At 41.1% G+C, this 21,201-nt stretch overlaps 1 protein-coding gene across 2 annotated transcripts in view; it reads left to right on the forward strand.

The window, feature by feature from the left end:
* The first annotated feature begins 2,988 nt into the window (after positions 1-2,988).
* The window catches only part of kdm7ab (lysine (K)-specific demethylase 7Ab), a 36,819-nt gene continuing 18,606 nt past the window's right edge, over positions 2,989-21,201 (forward strand). For both annotated transcript variants that reach the window (XM_053631446.1, XM_053631445.1), the window contains exons 1-4: positions 2,989-3,316; positions 13,714-13,799; positions 15,556-15,673; positions 16,889-17,049. In XM_053631446.1, the coding sequence (XP_053487421.1) occupies positions 3,219-3,316; positions 13,714-13,799; positions 15,556-15,673; positions 16,889-17,049 (463 nt within the window). In that variant the 5' untranslated portion in view covers positions 2,989-3,218. The remainder of the gene's footprint in view (positions 3,317-13,713; positions 13,800-15,555; positions 15,674-16,888; positions 17,050-21,201) is intronic.

The raw sequence follows: 21,201 nt of genomic DNA on the forward strand, positions 1-21,201 counted from the left end.
CTTCGGGGCCCCTGAAACCTTGGACACCTGGGCCCATTTCTGGTATGCCCGATCAGTAATCCATCCTTGGTCACAAGTCCACCTACCAACATGCTTTTGGACAGTATGAGGAACCTGGAGAATCTGGATGAAACCCACATGGAGGCACAGATAGTAACCCGAGCTCAGGATCAAACCGGAGACCCAGGAGCTGTGAGGCAGCAACGCTACTCACTGTACCTGCTGTTACAAAGAAAAATAATTCATCAGCTCACTGGGATCAGTTGTACATCTTCAACATCCAAACACAATTATTCAATCATACTATATTCTGTAATTCTCTATACCATAGCGATGCTGAATGTTTTCACTTACGTTACATCCACGACACATTTCCTGTGTGTCATTTCCTCACCAGTATCTCCTTCTCTCTCTCTCTCTCTCTCTCTATCTATTGATCTAAAAAAAAAAAAAAAGCTTATCATTTAACCTGAAAAGCATAAACTCTTCTGTCTTGAAGACTTTCCCATGCTAAGAAACTTCACAAAGCACTCTGACACTGGAGACTCCTTCCATAAATGTTAAATCCATGTCTCCTAACAAAAAACGGCATCACATCCCACAATCAATTATATGTTTATCTTTGTTAAACAACAATACATTTTTTATTATATCTGTTTATTATTCATTTTAGATTATGTGGAGTATTATGTTTTTCCTTTCTTTTAATACTTTAGTATACTTTAATTATGTATTTATTTCGTTTTACTTAATATTTTGCCATCCAGTTCGATCCTGAGCTCAGGTTGCTGTCTGCATGGAATTCTACATTCAATTCAATTCAATTACTCCAACCTTAACACACCATTGGCAAGTTGCACTGACTGGATTTAAAAAAAAAGTTGGGTGTAAACCTTATTCTGGATTAGCTATGTCCAGCCTTATGATAAATATTTACACCTGTTGCACCATTTAAAACTGTGACTAGGTACAGCTACGCCCAGGGTAGACGATGCGTATCCACACTGACACATTCTACAGCAGCGACAGTTGCCATGCCATTCACAATTCTATGGTTACAAACTTACATTTACTGGAACCAACGAATAGATTAAAAACGACTGCTGCAGCCAAAGACATAAAAATGAAATTACTCCAATTTTGAAATAAGAAAAATGATCGAACTCTACAATAAGTATATGCATACTTTAGCATGCAAGCAAAACAATGCCATATCATTAATTGAGTGAAAGCCTTTCCTGTTTACAAAAAGGTACTTGTGTTTAGATGGTGATAACTCAATTAATTCCAAGAATTTCACCCTGCTGAAGCGAAATCTTTCTAATAAGTTCTCTATCTCCATATAATATATTCAAAGGATTGGCGAGGTCTCTCATTGCTCTTTCACACCCCAAAAGCCGAAATTTTTGATTTCATCTTGGAAACTAGTCAAGACTTTTTATTTTATACCTTTGACTTAGTAAGATTTAGTCTTAAATGTAGCAATGCGCTTAGATGTATTAATTCTACATAGGACTTAAGGCGCATTTTACGTAAAGTCTAGTCTTACAACCGGGTGTATGTGCAACTGGTGCAACAGGTCCCGTGTCTTCACGGAGCTTGCTTTATGCACGGGGGGCACTGTCATGCTGGAACAGGTTTGCACATTTTAGGTCCAGTGAAATTGTAATGCTACAGCATACAAAGACATCCTATACAATTGGGTGCTTCTAACTTTGGGGAAGACCCACATATGGCTGTGAATGTCTGGAGTCCACATACTACCATGCTGAAAAAAACAATACATTTACATTTACATTTATTCTTTAGCAGACACTTTTATCGAAAGCGTCTTACAAATCAAGAAATACAAGCAAAGTGATATATCAAGCGGAGAACAATACAAGTAGTGCTACCTTACAAGATTTTTAAGTGAGTTCTAGGGTAGCAAATTGTGCAGAGTAGAGTTGTAAGAGCCAGTGTAAGTGCAAATTTTTTTTTTTTTTTTTTTTAAGAGGGGGTACCAGGGGACAAGTTAGGGGTTAGTTAAGTGTTTATGGAAGACGTGGGATTTTAGACGTTTTTTGAAAATACATAGTGACGGATTCTGCTTTCCAGATTGAGGTTGGATATTCATTCCACCAAAGAGGTTCTAATGGTTTCCATTACAAACCATTACAAACCATCAGCTAACCATTAAAACCATTACCATTACCATTACCGGTTGTGGTTTTTCAAATATTACCTTTCATGTAGTGTGTTATAGAGCTGTTTGTGAATGTAAAAAGTCTGCAAAGTTTCAAAAATCAAAGTACATGACAAACGGGGTTATTGACTCCCAAAAGAAGGAACCGATTCTGAACAGCTGAAACGACTCGTTAGTAATTCCAGACTTACTTCCTGCACAAACCTAGGTAGGTTTGTAACAAAAAGCCCCACCTCTGGTCTTCATTTTTTTCACATGGAGCTGAATTTCATTATGGTAGTGGGCGTTCCTTTTCCAACACTAACATCTGACCGATCAGAGCAGAGTATGCTCTGTGAAAGGAGGAGTTTAGAATGAATCCTTTAGAAAGGATCATTTAAAGAGTCGCTAGTGACACTGGGGGATAAAAGGTAATACTGTCATTTAAATTAAGAGCACATTAAAGTGTTTGTTGACCTTGGATGCATGTAAATCTATTGTATGAGACCTTTAAAACAAAATTAGTCACGTTTCAAAACCATAATAGGTGCACTTTAATTGTATCCACTAGACATAACATGCCACCTATAGAAGGCAAAAATTACCAGTAAAGACCCTCAGGGACCATTACAGTTTCCATTAAAACCAATACAATTCTCATTATAACCATTAAAACCATTACAAGGGTTTCTATCATTTTTTTCCTCTTGTGTCGTTTTTATTGTGTATTTCTGATGCATTAATAATAATAATAATAATAATAATAATAACGAAAAACAATAAAGGGTTCTTCTATATGAGTTAATTCTGGTGAAATGTGGACGTCAAATAGGTCGGATGTTTGTTTTGTTTTTTTGTGTGTGTTTTTATTATTACGTCAGAGCTACGTTCGTTTCGTGCCGCTTGCGTGATTTTTTTTTTTTTTTTTTTAAAGGCCACTTCCGCATAATTAAGCAGAAGCCCCGCCTACCTTTTCTCCAGCCTCGGCGTTGTTTGGGGACAAGCAGACAGACAGGCAGTCAGGCAGGCAGTCAGTCAGTCAGTCGGTGTGAAGATGGCGGCGGCTCCGCTGTACTGCGTCTGCCGGCAGCCTTACGACGTGAGCCGGTTTATGATAGAGTGCGATATTTGTAAGGACTGGTTTCACGGCAGGTAAGAGATTCACACGTTTGATAAAAATAAAAAAAACCCTCGTGAGCAAAAAAAAAAAAAAACAGAGAAGATGTGGTCTGTTTCCTGTGCTCGGCTCTCACGGTGTCAGTAATGTGTGTATATTTATGTATATAACGTGTGTGTTAGAGAGAGAGAGAGAGAGAGACACTACAGAGCCACAGCTGAGACGCTTTCATGTGTTGTTGTTGTTGTTGTTAGGCTGTTAGGTTGTTCTTGGAAGCTTAACCGTTAAAAAAAACGAGCACCATTAACTCCTTACATGACTCGTACACTCACGTCATGTCGTTTCCGGTGTTGTTTTTGGTGAATATTGTTTACTTTTTGTTCCCATTGGCTTTAAAGAGCTAGGTAGCTAACAGGCTAACCTACCAGCTAGCATCGTAGCTTATAGATTTACTTGTAAGTAAGACAAGTGAGTAGTTTTTGTATTTGTTAAAAAAAGGATATCCTGGTTATTTCATTACAAATATCAGTGCTGTAAAATAGTTTCTTTTTATCAGCTGATTTCCCTTTGACTTGCATATTATGTATAATGTATTACAAGACTGTTTGCATTATAGGATACTTTTCTGAAGATGTGTGTCTGTGCGTGTATGTGTGTGTATATATGTATGTGTGTGATTTTTTATATATATATATATATATATATATATATATATATATATGTGTGTGTGTGTATGTGTTTGAATATAAGACCCATTTGTACTGATTGTTTACATTCACTTATTATTGTTTTTCAATCCCTAAGTCGTGTAAACTGAGTGATTTTGTTTTTTACTTTGCTGATGCAGCTCTACTCTATAGGCTAAGGCTGTAAATAAACTTGGCATATTGTCGTTGTATATTATTTGTTGTTTGGAGATGTTTTAGTTCAGGTTGATGTTTGCTTTGCTAGTTCTTTATGTTATATATACACCTAGTTCAGTGTGCCAAAAGTTACACACACACACATGGTGTCGTTGTTGGTGAACCTGCGGAAAGGGGGCACTAAACAAAGAGCAGCCGGTTTACTGCTGAACCAATTCAGGACTTGTATGTGTTTAATTTACTTATTTTAAACGCTTACGCATTTCCAGTGATAAATCTCGATTCGGTTTAAACTCAGTGCTGTGGGGTTTGTGTTTTGATTATTTTTTTCGCGTTGTTTCCGTGAAAATCGGCGATGAAGCTTTTCCTATTGCTGAGTGTTAAGTGTATTTGATTGGCAGCTGGGTTTGGAGAGGGGAGGGGAGATTGGGGGCGGGGCGGTGGGGATTTAAATGCTCCCTTTTTGCAAATATGGGCACGTGGTGGGAGCCGTCTAGTGGCCGGAATCAGGCCACGCCTCTTAAAGGGCCACACACCTGTTTTAAACACGTGGAATTTTTTTTTTAGTTTGAGATGTTTTCAGTAGATATTATTAGTGACTTTAAGCAACAGTTGCGAATGGAAGGCGACGGCACGCTGACGTTGTATTGCGCATGCGCAACTTTAACTGCTACTACTGTTCTACTGTAACTGTCTACTATTTGAGAATAGCTGGTTTGCCGTAGTCTTTACTACGTGACAGATCAGGCAGGAAAACATTGTTTTATGGTATATGATATTATAATTGCATCAGTATATAATTGTACCATTAGTCGTTTATTTAATTTGTGTTATGTTTTAAACTTAAGCTCATTTTAAGCTCATAGTAATCAAGATTATTATGATAGATTATGCAAGTACTGTATTGCTTACACGGTAAATCTATGTTTACAGAATTATTGGCATCATACAAGACTAAAAACTCTTCTTATGACAATAGATTGTTATTTAATGCCAAAAGCAATCATTCTCTTGCTTTTTTCAAATGACATTTTTTTTTATATTTCAATAAATAACTGAATGCTGCGTTGCGCCGTTTTGTCTACGATTGCTTAACGATTTTCTACGTTCTCGGCTACGGCGGTGTAAAGGCTTACTTCCAGTCACCCTTGCCGTTCCATTCGCAGCTGCTGCTTAAAGTCCCTGTTGTGCGTATAAAAAGGCGTTCGTATTTACGAGTTAGGAAGTCGGACTTAATCCACAAATCAACATTATTAACGTTGCTGTTGAGACGCCAGTGTCAATCATGAAGCGGTCTGATGCGCCTACACCTTTATGATCAGTCTTTGTTGTAATTAATTCTGTTAACAAAAAAAAAATTGGTCTTTTTTTTTTTTTTCCACACCTAATTATTTTCCTCTAACAGCAGCTTTGGAAATATTTGAGGCTGTAATTCAAATAGCAGGTCTACATCAATGCCCTCGTTTTAATACGTTTTGGTTTGTCTAGTAACAGTGTTTCTATAGTAGCAACTCCTTCACAGGGACTTGTATGGCAGATGCTTGATATAATGTAAGCGGCGGAATTTAACGACAAAAACGTAAACTTGTTAATATTCTGAAGTTTTCTGTAAGGAAGACGTTTATTTAACATGTATGGAAGGAGTCTCCAGTGTCAGAGCTTTCAGAGGTGTCTGTCCGTCAGCCCACTAAACAGGACCTGTCCTCCAGAAACCATAAAGCATCCTGAATCCTGTGATATTTTGGTTATATCACCCCACATCCTAATATCTTAAGCTCATACAGTTGTACATTTCTGTAGGTGAGGTCGAGGGAAACAGCATTTCCACTCCTTTGTCGCTGGATAGAGATTAGGGAGAAATCTGCCGGCGTATTGCTTTAAGGCAGCGGTTTTGTGTCTCGACCAGCAGGATTAGGATGTCTAGCCAGAGGCCGAGGCCGGTCTGTTATCTGACTGTGTTCTCCGACTCACTCGGCGGCGGCAGCAGCCTCCAGGGAAGACGAGTTCAGAGGATTATGAGCCTCTTCGCTATTCATGCCTGACAGTGATGAGGGATTCAGACTAATGTCTGTGTTACAGTAAAACAGCGCAGACTTCACCTGTGTGTGTGTGCGTGCACGGCGTCGCCTTTATACACAGTTTAGACCGTGGACGTGTTTCTAAGCCTTGTATGTTCTTTATGAGATCCCGTTTATAATCTTGGTTAGAAGTGTGAAATGGAATTCTGAGCATAATCATATCATTATTATTCTCTCTCTGTGTGTGTGTGTGTGTGTGTGTGTGTGTGTGTGTGTGTGTTGTGTATGCGAGGAGAAGATTGATCGAGGCTTGGTCGGCCCGAGGCAGCTTCAAAGCTTCATTTATCACTGTACCTGAGTGATGAAAATGTTTAGTTTTGTTAAGCGTTAATAGGATCACCTGGAAGAGAATGATAATGCAGTTTATCCGTAAGCTTTTAGCATGATACATTGCCATGGGATCTTAGTTATGATCCGTAATTCCTTTATTCACGGACCAGCTTTTGTGCATGTGGCCTGTTTGAATTAAAAAAGGGCAATAAACTACTGTATACACTCGTGCACATGAATAAAGACGATACAGTTCTCGCTCCATAGTTCAGATCACTGTAGCACTAGTTTGTACATAGGGACGCGTCAATAAAATTCTTGTTGTTGGTGCTCGTTGACTGATATCGAAATGACTAGCATACTTATTACTCAGTATTAATTAGGCACGAAAAGATACGAGACATATCCTGATACAGGCTTCACGATATTCCATTTTTATACATTTATGAGTCCCTCCAGGATTGCGCGATTTTGCGATCGCAGAAATGAACGCAAAAGCAAGCAAACTCTGCAACGTTCTGGAGAGTTTATAATTTTTCTAAATTTCTGCAGATTTTCCGCAGATTTGGGCCAAGACACATCATGTGACGCCATCACAACACGCATTCAGTCAAAGCCCTCTTCGATTCACATGTGTGGAACATGAGTGCAGTGAAAAGCTCTCATTTGCCAATAAACATCACTACAGAAGAGCATGCAAAACAATTTCCCCAATTCAAATAGTTTCCTGCAAAAAAAAGCACAAAAACTCTCAATCATACATTTTGGAAGGAAAAAAGCAGCAGCAAAATCAAGCATTTTTGGTTGCCATAATCTGGTTGCAAAAACAACTCGGAACTCCTGAACGGACTGACTTATTTTGTAATGACGACAAATTAAACCACTACAGTGTCAATACATTGTATTGTAAGAAAAGAAGTTTAGGATTCATAATAAGGTGTAATTTTGCACAATTATTAACAGTTGTTTTTTTTTTCCCATTTCTTTCATCATTGTTAAATGTCTCCACCGCTGTCCAAAAACCACCTCAAATGTACATGCATGTCACATTTACCAATTTAATTGTACAGATGAGAAAGCAATCCTATTTTTTTGTTTCTTCATCCTTTCGAAATTAATTTCTGGTTACGCCACTGCCAGCACAACATATGACATGCTTCTCAATCCTTTTTAGGCGCGAGTGTGACTCGCGTCAAGCATAGCACACTTCCGTTGAGTTTAACCCAAGTTTCAGACCGCACTCAAGCCAGCCTCAGTAGAAACCGGAGTGCACATTTATACAGCAGGTTACTATATCGTCCTTCGGATGGCTACTCTACGTAAGGTCAATAAGAAAATCAGAGCAAAATGCTGTGAATTGCACCTTGAGGAGAAAGGAAAATGTGTGTCTCAGTGCTCACTGCTCGCTGAACTGAACTACTCCAGGCTTGTGAAAACTTTTATGTACACGTAAATCATGGAATCTTTCACTCATTTTAATAACCACACTCTCTGGTACTGCTTTGCATACTCAAGTGGGCCGTCCTCACGGTCTCTATTAAAGATACTGTTTTTTTTCATTTAAAAAAGACAGTTTAAAAAAACAAACTTAAAGATACTGTTTAAACACCATGATGTTTTCTCAGGTTGCTTATATTGGAGGAGGATGCTTGAGTAGCTGCGCTTGATAATTCCACAGAGCAAAGCCATAATCAATCGTGAAACACACCCAGGCAAGAAATTTTTCGTGTGCGTCAACTGTTTACGTCGCAATAGTATCACGTGGTATCGGTATCGGTGTCTAAATGAGTAGGGATTCAGATTTTGCAAAATGACATTTCTTAAAACAGACGTCACACAGCAAGTAACCATGGAACCACGTGTTCTTGCTATGGATACCACGTGAGAGACGTATTCGAGCTGTACAACAAACCGCGCTAAGCGGGAAATCTGACTTTTCATACCCGAGGTGAAGAGTGCGTTGTGTGAAATGTACTCTTGTCCTGCAGGATGCAGTTCAGAAGCACACATTGTCAAACCTGTAGAATAATTGAGCCTTCACCTGCCTACAGACACTGCACGCACGGCGTGAAGGCTGCTGTAGGAAGTCCCCAGCTACCGCTTGAATGATGGCCTGCTTCCTTTGCAGTACTTCCTCCGCTCATTACCTCGAGCAACATAAATAGTTTTAGGCTGTCTGGACCTTGGCACAGGATGAGTGGAACCTGTGGACCTCACTTTATCTTTCCTGTCCGCTTTCATTATGCTACACTTCCTGCTCCTCGGCTGTCTGATGAGTGAGCTTTTTTTTTTCGTGGACGATTTCATCCCTGACATCCCTCAAGAAAGCCGGATTTAGCCTGTAGGGGCAGCCATAGATCAAGTGGGTGTCTGTCGCAGTTTTTTAGGCAAGACAGTGATGGATATGCTCGTGAGGCCATTGTCAGGGTCTGCTTGAGTTTCGTATTCGGGTTTCACAAACTCTTGTGGCGACGGCCGAAACCTTACACCTCTGCTTAACAAGGGGTCTGTGTGTTTGACTCGAGTAAAGGGGCTGACCTTGGTCACCTTTCCATCAGCAATGATGACTTGGGCAAGCTGTTGATGACATTTTGTATTGGCCATGTGTATCACCTGATGAAGGGTTTTCGACCGTTTTCTCCCAGTTTAATCATTTCAGCACTCTATTATCTCAGACCTTCCCTATCAAACATCGACTACTGCTTTTTCTACCAGTCTATGATGTTGAAGCCTAAGACGTTCTTGTTCCTCAGACACAGTGCCACAAAAGTGGTGACAAGCACTGGTGCTTAATTTACTACATTTTTATCCCGATTATGTGCAAATCCTCCAACAAAGGTTTGCATTGTCTCCCCAAACATCTACTCCCTGTCTTTAGTCTCCATTCAACTAAATTTGGTGTGCAAATATGGAAGTAAATGCATGGTCTTGAAATTCCAGGGTTTAACAATTAAGCAAACATGATGCTGTTATTAGGGGTCTAACGATGCACACATTTCAGATCCATTCCAATTTTCATACTGTAGCGACGAAGATTGCTAATTAACTCTCCTGCCAAGGTAGACAGGGTTGCCAGGTCTCAGCATAGTTCCACACCAACAGCATCACAAAAAAAGCACAAAAAGGCAGGAAATTGGCCGAAAAGGTTTGGGAAAGTTCTTGCTTTTAGCTGAATGTGCGTTGTGATTATGTCACATGACGCGGCTCAGCCTAAATCTGCGGAAACTCTGCAGTAATTTAGAAAAATTTCTTCTTTGAGGGACTGACAAGCAGTCTACTTTATTATGCTTTATTATTTTTGTATCAAATTGAGAGCCTAGTTTTGAACGAATTGATGATAATAATGCTGTATTTATTAAGTGTGTAAGGTTAACAGTAGACAGTATATAATTTTGTCTACCATCACATGCCAGAAGCTACAAAATCACAGACACAAGCGATTGTCAGATCTATACATGCCTACGAGAAACAAACCTCAGGCAACACGAGTCACCTGCTAATGTGAAGTCCGCTTTATTTTTTATTACGAACTACAGTCCATGCGATATCACGCTAAACACACTTGAGGGTACACTACTCTGTTCTGCTCCTGACATTACAAGAACCGACTTTGCTAGCTGAGGTCTGTGAGGAATGTTTCAAGATTAGACTCCGGGCTATTGGACTCTGGACCATGGCTGGCTTGGACCAGGATTTGAACTCATGATTTGAACTCAAACCTCAGACAGCTGCGCCACTGTGGAGAACCCTGAGGCATTTTTACTGTCTATATGTGCTAGGGAGTCTGACACACAGAGAGAGAGAGAGAGAGAGCTAGAGCTGATATTCTGCCTGTCATCACTATGGAGACACATTTCTTCTTCTCTCACCCGAGGGGAACTATTGGATAGATCAGTAGGAGCACCATTGGTGGAAATGCTTTCCTTAAAACCCTGAGGATAAGAAGTCTATGGATCTACTGTGCTTGTGTGTGTGTGTGTGTGTGTGTGTGTGTGTGTGTGTGTGTGTGTGTGTAAAAGACTCAATGCCTTGAGTTCACCCCGGCCATTTGGCTTATCTGTACCAGAAATCTACCGGGCCGCTGATGGAGCACCTCTAGGCCCTCATTCCTTTCGTTATTTTGCCTGGACTCGTTCCTCCGTTAGGTCTTCAAAATCAAATTGACTAATGAGTTACTATGGTCAGGTCAGAAGAGTATCAGACTGTGAGGAGATAAAATTTTTCGGGGATTCTCCTGATGTTTTTGTTTGCAGCGGTCAAAGCATTGAGGAGTGGATTGATCTTTCTTTCAGATGAACACCGTTCTTACAGATTTAAAGGTTTTAAAGAGACGAGCAGCCAGGGATTTGTATGTCTGTTGTTGTTGTTGTTGTTGTTTTGTTTTTTTGTTCGCAGCCATTGCGTTCATCCAATTAACCATCAAGAGTGTGCTGTGTTTTTGGAATTTAAAAAAAAAATGCATAAAAGCTTAAACAGTCCTGGGACTGTAGCCAACAAAACATCAATCTTTCATCGTGTGCCACGAAACCAGCACGCAATCCTGGTGCAATAGCGGGCTAATGCAATCACCAGGCAAGATTTAACGTGTCATGCTGTAACACTGATACAGAATTATTGGAATGGCCCTTTATACACAATGTTTGGTAAACATTTTCCTTCCAAGTTACAGCGTCGGTTCCCCGCGCTGCAGTATAATCGAATGCCACACCATTACTCCTGTCATTACGGGCGTCAGACCTGTCAAGGCTGAGCTTCAGAATCAGAGTAACGAGCTTTAGAGGCAGCTTTGTCTTCTCGTCACTCTCATTCTGCAATTCACCGCTGTCTCCTGCTGAGGCTCTGCCAGTTTCTTTGTGCTCAGCCGACACACTTTCCGAGCCTGTTGCATCACTCTGCCTCTCCACTGGAGAGCTTCTGTAGAGCCAGCAACACGGCGATGATGCAAGCCATCCTTTCCGAAAAGCCTCAACATCTCCCCGAGAGTAAAAGAGAGAGAGTGTATTCCATATGTGCTCGCTTTTTATATTTGCACCTTCGGCCTCGTGTCTCCGTCGTCCTCCGTCCTTTGTCCCGAGATGAATTGTTTGATCAGGGGAAAGTTTCCAGTGTTTAATCATCTCCGTGAACTGCTTGACATGCCCCACATCCCGGAGGCTGTTTTTAGAAATCCGTTTTCTCCGTGTCCTTTTTTTTCCAGCAGGAAACGGCGCAGTGGGTCAGCATGACATAACCGGCACGGTGACTCACGTCCCGAGCGCTCGTCTTCGTTACGTCACGACGACGAGAGCACTGATTCATTGTTTGCACAGGACGCCCAGGCAGGGACAGGGATTTGGCTGGAAGTCAGAATGAACAGCGCGGCCTCGATGAAGGAAGTCAACCGAAAGGGAATGCGGATGTGGGAGTGTTGCAGTCGCTTCCGATCTCTCCGCCAGAGCCAGATTTTTTTCATTTATCTCCGTGTGCTTTATACAGCAATCAAAGCTTTTAAAAAGAGTTCTCCGGGTGTTTCTTCTTGTTTACGACTGGTTTTTCAAAGTGATGGCAAATTTACGAGTTTACGAGTCGGTGCATTTTTTTTCCACCCCCGTGAGGCATCAGACACTGTCCTGGCCACCATCCCCCATTCCCCACACACACACACACACTCACACACGCACGCTTCTTAGTAGGAGGGCCGAGCCAAAGCTTTGATGTGGACACCTCCGCCGCCGTTCCAACTCTGCTTTTCCCCCCCAATGCCTGTTGTGCCACATGCTGCACCCCCGCACTTCCTCTCCCTGGAGCAACCCAAATATAACTGCACATCTGGAGTGCTGATTGGAGCAGGCCTGTCTGTCTGAAACCACAATCAGCCAGAGCTCACCCGGCTGGCCCAGAGTTACTTTCAGGTCATGGGAGCCGGATCTTTTACATCTTTCAGCAAATTAAATTCATATTGTGGAGCGTTAACAATGGAGCCAGGCTTTTATTTGATTTCCATAACATGGTGTTGATCTTTAATATGCTACTGTTTAAAAATCAGGCTTTGTATATGTTTCGCTTGCTCATAACTCATTAGGCCTATTTATTTATTTATTTATTTATATATTTTTTTTTTACACTGGACCAGAAATGACCTTTTTTCAGTGGCCATCACTCCAGTACCAAGAGCTCTTGCTTTCACTACAGAGCCTGCTACAGTTCTTCAATAACCGTCTCCAAGCGCTTTCACAGAAAGAGTCTCTTAGACTGACATTGTAAAGAGCCAACCACCTTTACTCGCTACTAAAGCCTCTGGTATACGTCATTTATTTACGTGTACGCTAGTGTAGGCGCACAGTCGTACGCATAGCCTTTCAAAGTATACTCCATTCGGCATGTACGCATACACAGGTGGTCGACGCATACGCATTACGACAACTTGCACTACCCCTCCTGGCCTACAAGAGTCAGTACAGAGCAGTAAAGCAGGTCTTTTGGTGTAGAGGATGACAACGAAGAAGAATCACAACAAGAACAATGTTTGGGCAATCTCTCGCCACGATTAGCACCCATATACAAATCCTTATACGCTTTAAGGCTAGAATTATACAAATGAGTGTACTTTCAAACCTGCACTCGTTTCCATTTATTCAGATTTTTTTTCTTCAACTACCTTGAGAATCAGCGGCCCTGGGTCACTGCTGCCACCTTGTGGAGCAATTAAACAGTGCTTAAGGATTGCACATGTGTGACCGGTTGGAAAAATCGGGTGGCGCGCGTGCTCTGCTGATGACGACATTTCCGTCACGTGTACTGTACACTGTTCCTCATAAAAAGTGAAGCATCCTTGTTTTCTGTTTAATTGTTCCAAACAAGGTTTTCTTAAAGATTTTAAAAGATTGGATGCCTTGAACATTGATCCCTCAATCCAGTGAGTCGATCTTGCTCTGAAATTGTCCGTATCCCAGTATTGTCATGTAAATTATGGAGGAAAGAATGCATGGTCTAAAAGGTATCTTGGAAGCTTTGTGTAAACGTGTGTATTGTGATACAATAATCATCAAACTCTTTTGTTGATCTTGTACTATAAGTAGAATGTTTGGTACATTTTGTTTATAGATTTAAATGTTTAAACCAATGCTCATGTATGTTCCATGTAGCCATGGGTCATCCTTGAGGAACACCCCATGACCTGTATTCAACTGTAAGAGGTTTTAAGTACATACATTCTAATGTTATGTTTTCATTGTGTTCTAGCTGTGTTAAAGTCGAAGAACACCATGCAGTGGACATTGACGTTTATCACTGCCCCAACTGTGAAGTTCCACACGGACCCTCCTTGAGTAAGACCTCTCCTCTCTTCTCCTCTCCTCTCTTCTCACGTGTCTCATCGCTCCTCCTTTTCCCTATACCCCTCCCTCCTGCTTTATTGATTTCCCCTTTTTGATTTAAGCACCAGTGATTTCCCAGTCCCCCGGGAGGCGGACATTATTAGGCTAATTAACCAGTGTAATCATCAAACAGGGGTTGAACCGGACCCTCGTTGATCAAGAAGGTTGAGGGCTTTATGGTCTGAACTGCTCCACTGAAGTGCCCTCATAACTCACTGATATTCAGGTGAATGCTGTCCAATCAATTCAGCTGATAACTGATAACATTTTGTGTGTTGCCCAGTCAAATCTAAATTAAAACGAATCACTTGTAACTTTAGATTAGAATTGAATGGAACAGCAATTTGCCAACAATTGCATTGTTTAATTTATAAACAAACAACATGTTGCATATTTTAATGATGGTGGGATTTAATGTTGTGGAACGTCCACAAGACAAGTTAGTTCCTTCTATCTCTTACGTTATATCTGTAGTAAACAGTTGTTCCCTCACCAACCCCCCACCCCCCCACCCTCTCTCTCTCTTTGTGTGTCTCTCTCTCTGTCTCGTGCTCAGAAACCTTTCAAAGCACTGTGATTTGTTACAAAGTGCTAAGAACCAAGACTCTTTCCATAAATGCTAAATAAATGTCTCCTAACAAAAAACTTTTCCACATCAAAGATTGTTTTTTTTCTTTGTGGAAAAAATGAAATTTTATATATATATATATATATATATATATATATATATATATATATATATATATATATATATATATATATATATATAATATACTTAGATTATGTGGAGTGTCCGCCGTACACGTCCCTGTGAACGAACTGTTACTTTAGAAACAATAACGTATTTGAATGAGTGCAATGATGGAAACCTGTTGCTCATGTTACAGCCGGAACTACTGTCCGAGGCGTACTGTTATACCCAATATTAATCCACACGTTCTGTGAATTCAACCCTGCTGTGGAATAAATACAATGAATTTATTGTATAACATGAGCAGTATTTTATTTTTTTTACAAAATCTGTCAAGACCATATTTAGCAAGACTGAGACAAGTCCAAGTTAATACCCAATGTACACTGTATGACAAAGTTTGTGGACTCCTGTCCATCACACTCCTATGTGCTTGTTGAACATCTCATTCCAGATTTATTCCCCTTTTCCTGTTATAATAAGCTGCACTATTCCGGGAAGGCTTTCCACTAGATTTTGGGGTGTGGCTGTGGGGATTTGTGTTCATTCAGCTACAACAGCATTAGTGGGGTTGAGTTCAGGCACTGATGTTGGGTGAGGAGGCTCCAGTTCATCCCTAAGATGTTCAGTGGGGTTGAGGTCAGGGCTCTGTGCAGGACACTCGAGTTCTTCCACATTCTTCCAACCTTAACACACCATGTCTTCATGGAGCTCGTTTGTGCACAGGGCCATCGTCATGATAGAACAAGTTTGGGGATCTTTATTCCAGTGAAGGGAAATTGTAATGTTACAGCAAACAAAGACGTTCTATACAATTGTGCGTTTCCAACTTTGCGGTAACAGTTTGAGGAAGAACCACATATGGGTGTGATGGTCAGGTGTCCACATACTTTTGGGCACATAGTGTATAATAGCTTCTGCCATGTATTGTAAAGTGCAAGGTGCAGTGCAGTGGGTTGGTGTGATTAAAGGATTTTGTTCCAACGTTGAAATCCCACTGTCCTTCTGAATTTAAAGTGAAGAAGCGAAAGAACTGGCACAGGCACGACTACACAGAGCCGGACGATGGCAGCAAGCCCGTGCAGGCCGGGACCCTGGTGTTTGTGCGCCAGCTGCAGGCCAGGACCTTTGCCAGGTACGTGAATAAAGCTGTGGCCATCTGACACCTTCACACCCAAGCCCCTAGCCAACACTGGAGCTCTGCATGACACACAAGCGAATTGTTGATTCAGCAACCATCTGTTTGAAGAAGAAACAGCTGTTTTACTGACTACTGCAACAAGCGAAACGCCGTTGCTAGTAATATTAAAGCTAATAAAAGTTTACTTGCTAGACCGAATGGATAGATAAAGCTGGCACAAACATACGTACAGATGTATTTATTTACTCAAAAAATGCGCCAAAAGACTGGTTTTGTTTTCTTTAAAGACGACAGCTGTTCATCACCCGACTCTGGAAATCTGGAGTATCAGCTGATACAGATACCACTCCGATATTTTTTCCTTTAAAACTACTATGTTTTAAAATTGTATATTAATAAGATATTTTTTTGGAAGCACATCACTTAAAAAATTAACTCTCTCACTTGCATAGCAAATATAATAAGGTATAAATCTAAAAAAAAAAATTTCTAGCAACAAAAAATATATACAATGTGTGTATATATGCTAACATTTGCAGTTCCAGGGGAAAAAAAACCCAATCTTTTCCGAATCCAACTCCTCTTTTCCTTTTGTTATGGGGACTGAATTCATTCTTCTGCTTTTTTTCTCTCTCCGATATCCGATCCACCATTGGCCCAATACCGGTATCGGATCGGTTCCATCTCTATCTGGAATGATTGCTGGGTCGCATAGCTATTTTGAGCTCTCCGATATTAACGTGCACCCTGCTAGCCCCGCCCCCTTTTGACGCATCTCAGATTAGTCATGTTTTGGCCTCTTCTGTGCTCTTGAATAATGAAGGATGAATACATTTGCTTTCAAATCACAACTTCCAAAATTTCTTCCAGTTATGAGCGGTTTGTCTCTTTACACAGGTGGAAAAGATCTGAGAGCCTCGTACATATCAAGAAAGTTACATGGAGTTATCGTTGTAACCGGGATGACCTGATTTAGATTTTGGAACTGATCCAAACAGGGTCAAGGTCGCAGCAAGGTCAAATGTCTGATATAGTTTTTCTTCAGCAGCTTCCTTCATGTTTGAAGTATTTTGAAGGGTATTTCTGGCGTACAAATTAGTAACGGGAAGGACAACTTGTAGATGTCTAGTTCTACTTCCACATAACATGCAGAAATCTCAGTATGCATGCATGTGCTTGATGTCACTCGCACTCTGTCTCCTCGTACAGTGCCGACGAGGTCCTGATGAAGATGCATGGGAGCCAGGTGACGCAGCGCTATCTGGAGAGGCACGGCTTCCGTTACCCCATCGCCGTGACTCAGAAAGAAGGGCTTGGACTTCAGCTTCCTTCTTCAGACTTTTCTGTCAAAGACGTGGAACGATATGTTGGTAAGAGGAGTGTGTGTGTGTGTGTGTGTGTGTGAGAGAGAGAGAGAGAACGGTCAGCAGTTCCTCTCTTACATCAAAGCTAATGCTGTGTTATTCATCCACGTTATGTGTAATTACCAGCAGTTTAAATATTCATTATGTGTAATGGAGCTTAGTAGCGCAGCGCCATAACAGAATAGGCCAGGCATCACGTAACTGCCGCGGGACGAACGAGCGTAGCCTCTTAGTGGGCCGTAATGAAATAAGCGTGTGGATGGATGCAGTGTGGCTTACACCAGCCCGGTGGGTCCTCACCTCCTCACCTCTCCAGCACTTTTAGACCAACTCGAGGTGTCTGGTTACACACTCGCCACCTTTTACAGACAGCTCATGTTCATCTGCTGCAGACAGGGGGTTTGTCTGTAATGTGTAAGTCACATACACACACTTGCACAATATGCTGTAGTTCTGAGAGTTAGGGTGCTGATGGATGGAGGGAGGGAGAGAGAGAGAGCTGCAGTACTCGAGACTGGTCCTGAGACTACAAATGCATGGTCTCGGTCTTGTTATAAACTCGGGTGAAACTTTACTTGTCTCAGCCGACGAAACCCTAACCCATGAGCAAGTACTCTATAACGTTCTCGTTACTGTACAAAATGTAAATGTTTATCTCCACGTGTGGAGTTATGATGCACTAAAAAGTGCCCAAAAGTATGTGGACACCGGACCATCACACCCATCGAGCATTTTTGGCCGCAACAATCACAAAAAAAATGCTGTAAGGGCAGGTTAAGTATATTTGAACAGATCTCTGGTGTGTTTTCCGTCTCTGTGAGGTTCGTTTATGCCGGAATCCCACTGGACCGAAACGGCTGAAAACATGGTCGGCATTTATATAGTGCTTTAATCTGAGCGATTCTAAAGCGCTTTACACTGTTTCTCATTCACCCATTCACACACACTCTCACACCAATGGTAGCAGAGCTGCCATGCAAGGCGCTAACTTGCCATCAGGAGCAACTTGGGGTTCAGTGTCATGTCATGTGGGCCGGGAATCGAACCGTCAACCCTACCCGGGAATCGAGTGGACAAACCGCTCTTCCATCTGAGCCATAGCCGTCCCATCTGAGCACGTCTGAGCGAGGTCGTCTCTGTCTGCACTGAGAAAGTGATTCGGCTGTGAATCGACTCAACTGCATGAAGTGAATCAAGCCGAGTTGTAGAATTGGACCAGCAAACAAAAAGAGGAAAAATATTGTAGAGAATATGCAACTAAAGGAATATGCAACAGAGATCAGTAACGTCTTTCGTTCTGAGCAGATGCTTTATTGGCATCACTCGATAAACTCTCCACGCTGAGGTTACGTCTGTGGCACGGCTTAAAAGCCTACAGATTCATGTCTTCAGTGCACTGCTGGAGAGCAAGAGAGGGAGAGAGTGCAGATTAGCTACCTGGCTAATTCAGTTAGCACAGCAGGCATCCCGCCTTGAGCAGCTCGATCGAACGCTCGCTGTTTTCAACGTCTCCGTTTCCTCCTTCTCCATGAAACACTTCTTTTGTCTCTAAATTTTTTTTTTTACTTTCCCAACACCAGATGTTGACTATAAAAAAGTGTGTTTGTGTTTCCAGAACTTTCATACAGTGTGTTGGGCTGGAGGGATTAATTTGTGAACTTTATTAGTATAATCTTGGCGTGAGCGAGTGTGTCGTATATTTTGTGCTCAGGGAGTGTTTTGCTGTTAAACTAAACTGCCATCCCTGTGATGTAATTTTCGTTATTGCTCTACTGTAACGCTCAGGCTTTCTTTGTAGGAAGAAGAAGCAAACAGTTTACATTTTGCAAGTTAAATCAAGTTAAAAGGAAATAAATAGCTCGTAACAGTGTTTGACTTTTATTAATATTTGTTCAAACTGGACCGGCTGGAAACAGCCACATGCACAGTAACAGCTGTCGCAGTGCTGCTTCCGACAGCTACACAAATATAGAACACAATGTTGTTGTTTTTTTGTTTTGTTTTTTGGTAAACAGTGCTACTAGATTAATTTGTTGGATTTACGAGGTAAAAGTTAACGCTAATCTAAGACAAATACATAAAACACTGGAAATTTTTTTACATAGAGTTCATTCAGGGTGGTCATTTCATAAGTGTTAATGTTTCTAAAAGTTAGTAGACAACAACAAAAAGCAGGACGTTTTAAAACATGGTTTATCGTACCGAAGCAAGGACCAGGTGACACCAGATCTCTCACACTCACTTTGTCATATAAGAGTTAACATATAGGAACCCCATTATTCAGTCCCTCTAGGATTTTGTGATCGCAGAAACAAAGGCAAAATATTCGGAGGAGCCTGCAATTTGTGAAAATTACTTCAGGTTTTCTGCCGGTTCGGGCAGAGATCCGTCACGCGACGTCATCACAACGCGCATTCAGCCAAATCCCTCTTCAATTCACGTGTGTCGATCATGGGTACGGCTAAAAGGTCTCGTTTACCAACAAACACCACTGCAAAAGACAACAAATTCGTGCAATCCTGCCAATTCGCAAAAAGCATACATAACTTGCATCGCAAATTATAAACGAAGCCGCAGCAAAATCGAACATTTTTGGCGTCAACAATCACAAAGAAACTCTGAAATCCTGTACGGATTGATTCAAGAAACAGCTCAACACGACTTAATATTTTAAAACGGTGACCTAGAAACACCAAATTTCCTCTGCCCTTACGTTCAGAAGAACGATGATTTCATAACCTATGTTTAAAGCATAGAGTTTGCTATTAAGCTTTTTCCACGTTCAAAACAACAACGATCTCGGCACAAAAATTCTCCTACACTTTTATACTTGTGACTTGTCTACAATCAAAAGAATGACTTCATAACCTAAATACACCCCTGTTTGTTTTTGTGTGTGTGTGTTTCGTTTTTGGTCTTTATAACAACAAGGTCTGGAGTGTGTTATTCCGCTTGTTGATTTATTAATGAACGTGTCGCTTTTTAACAGTTTAACCAATGTCATGTCACCCAAGAACGAAATTGCTTCCTGTTATCACAATACGTTACACACATTCTCTCTCTCTCTCTCACTCACACACACACACACACACTCTAGCTTGCGCTCTCTCTCTCATGCTCTCATTCTGGGGAAACGTTGACTGAAACAAAATTTTGTGATGCATACCAAGAAGCCCATTCAGTCCTGCTTTTTAAAGAAAAATATTATTATTATTATTATTAGATATAAAAGACGTTGTGTTCAGCAGCTCCTGTTTTTTCCTCCTGGATTAATTTTGAATTTCTGATGCTCATGTGGCAAGTAATACTATTGACAAAGTTAAAATGAAACGGAGATTTTCTGTTGGGGCCAATAGACTTTCCCTCATGACATTAGGTTATTCGATTGTGTGGTGATTTTTATTAAGAAACTGCCTAAAGCCCTTTTTTATTATCTTGCTTTTAATAGTTCTTAACTGTGCCTTTCTTAAGTGTATTTTTATTGTTTTCTGTCTTACCATTTAGCAAGTCTTGAAGTATTGTGATTTGTCACGGATCGTGTAACTCATTTTTGAAAAGTGCTATAAATCATAAAGATTTATTTACTTACTTACTTATTACTTATTTATTACTTGCGTACTTATTTATTGATTACTTATTACTTAATGTCACAGCTGATGCTCTGCAAAATATTTTGCCGCACACATCCTTTTGATCCGAGATCAGCGTTTAATCAAATTGCCCCAGAGGAGAGGAGAGGTGAGGCGAGGTGAGCGTGGCTCTGACTGACATCTTGCTCCTGCCAGCTGTCTCAGAGATCTTTAAGCCTCTGCGTCCACCAGCTGCTCGGTGGGGACCTCTTTCACGCCATCTCCCTGACAGGCTTGATTTGTTAGCTGCCAGCTGCTGCTCCTATCCTCATAGTTAACTGGTTTAGCCACAACCTTCTGTTTCCACAATGGAAATGTTCAAGACTGGATTTCAGGTTTATCCCGTACTCTAGAACGCGTGTCAGTCGGCTCGTCTGGGAGTCGACGACATGCTGACTGGCTAAATTAGTAAGTCTATATGGGTAAATCTTTGCGGAGAAATTGATTCGATTGTGCAGAGTGGTCACGGTGAGAACTGTTTATACAAATCTATTTTGCTAAATCATTAGAAGAAAAGTGGGGAACGTAA

Source organism: Ictalurus furcatus, chromosome 8, assembly GCF_023375685.1.
Source record: "Ictalurus furcatus strain D&B chromosome 8, Billie_1.0, whole genome shotgun sequence".
Classification (NCBI taxonomy): Eukaryota; Metazoa; Chordata; class Actinopteri; order Siluriformes; family Ictaluridae; genus Ictalurus; species Ictalurus furcatus.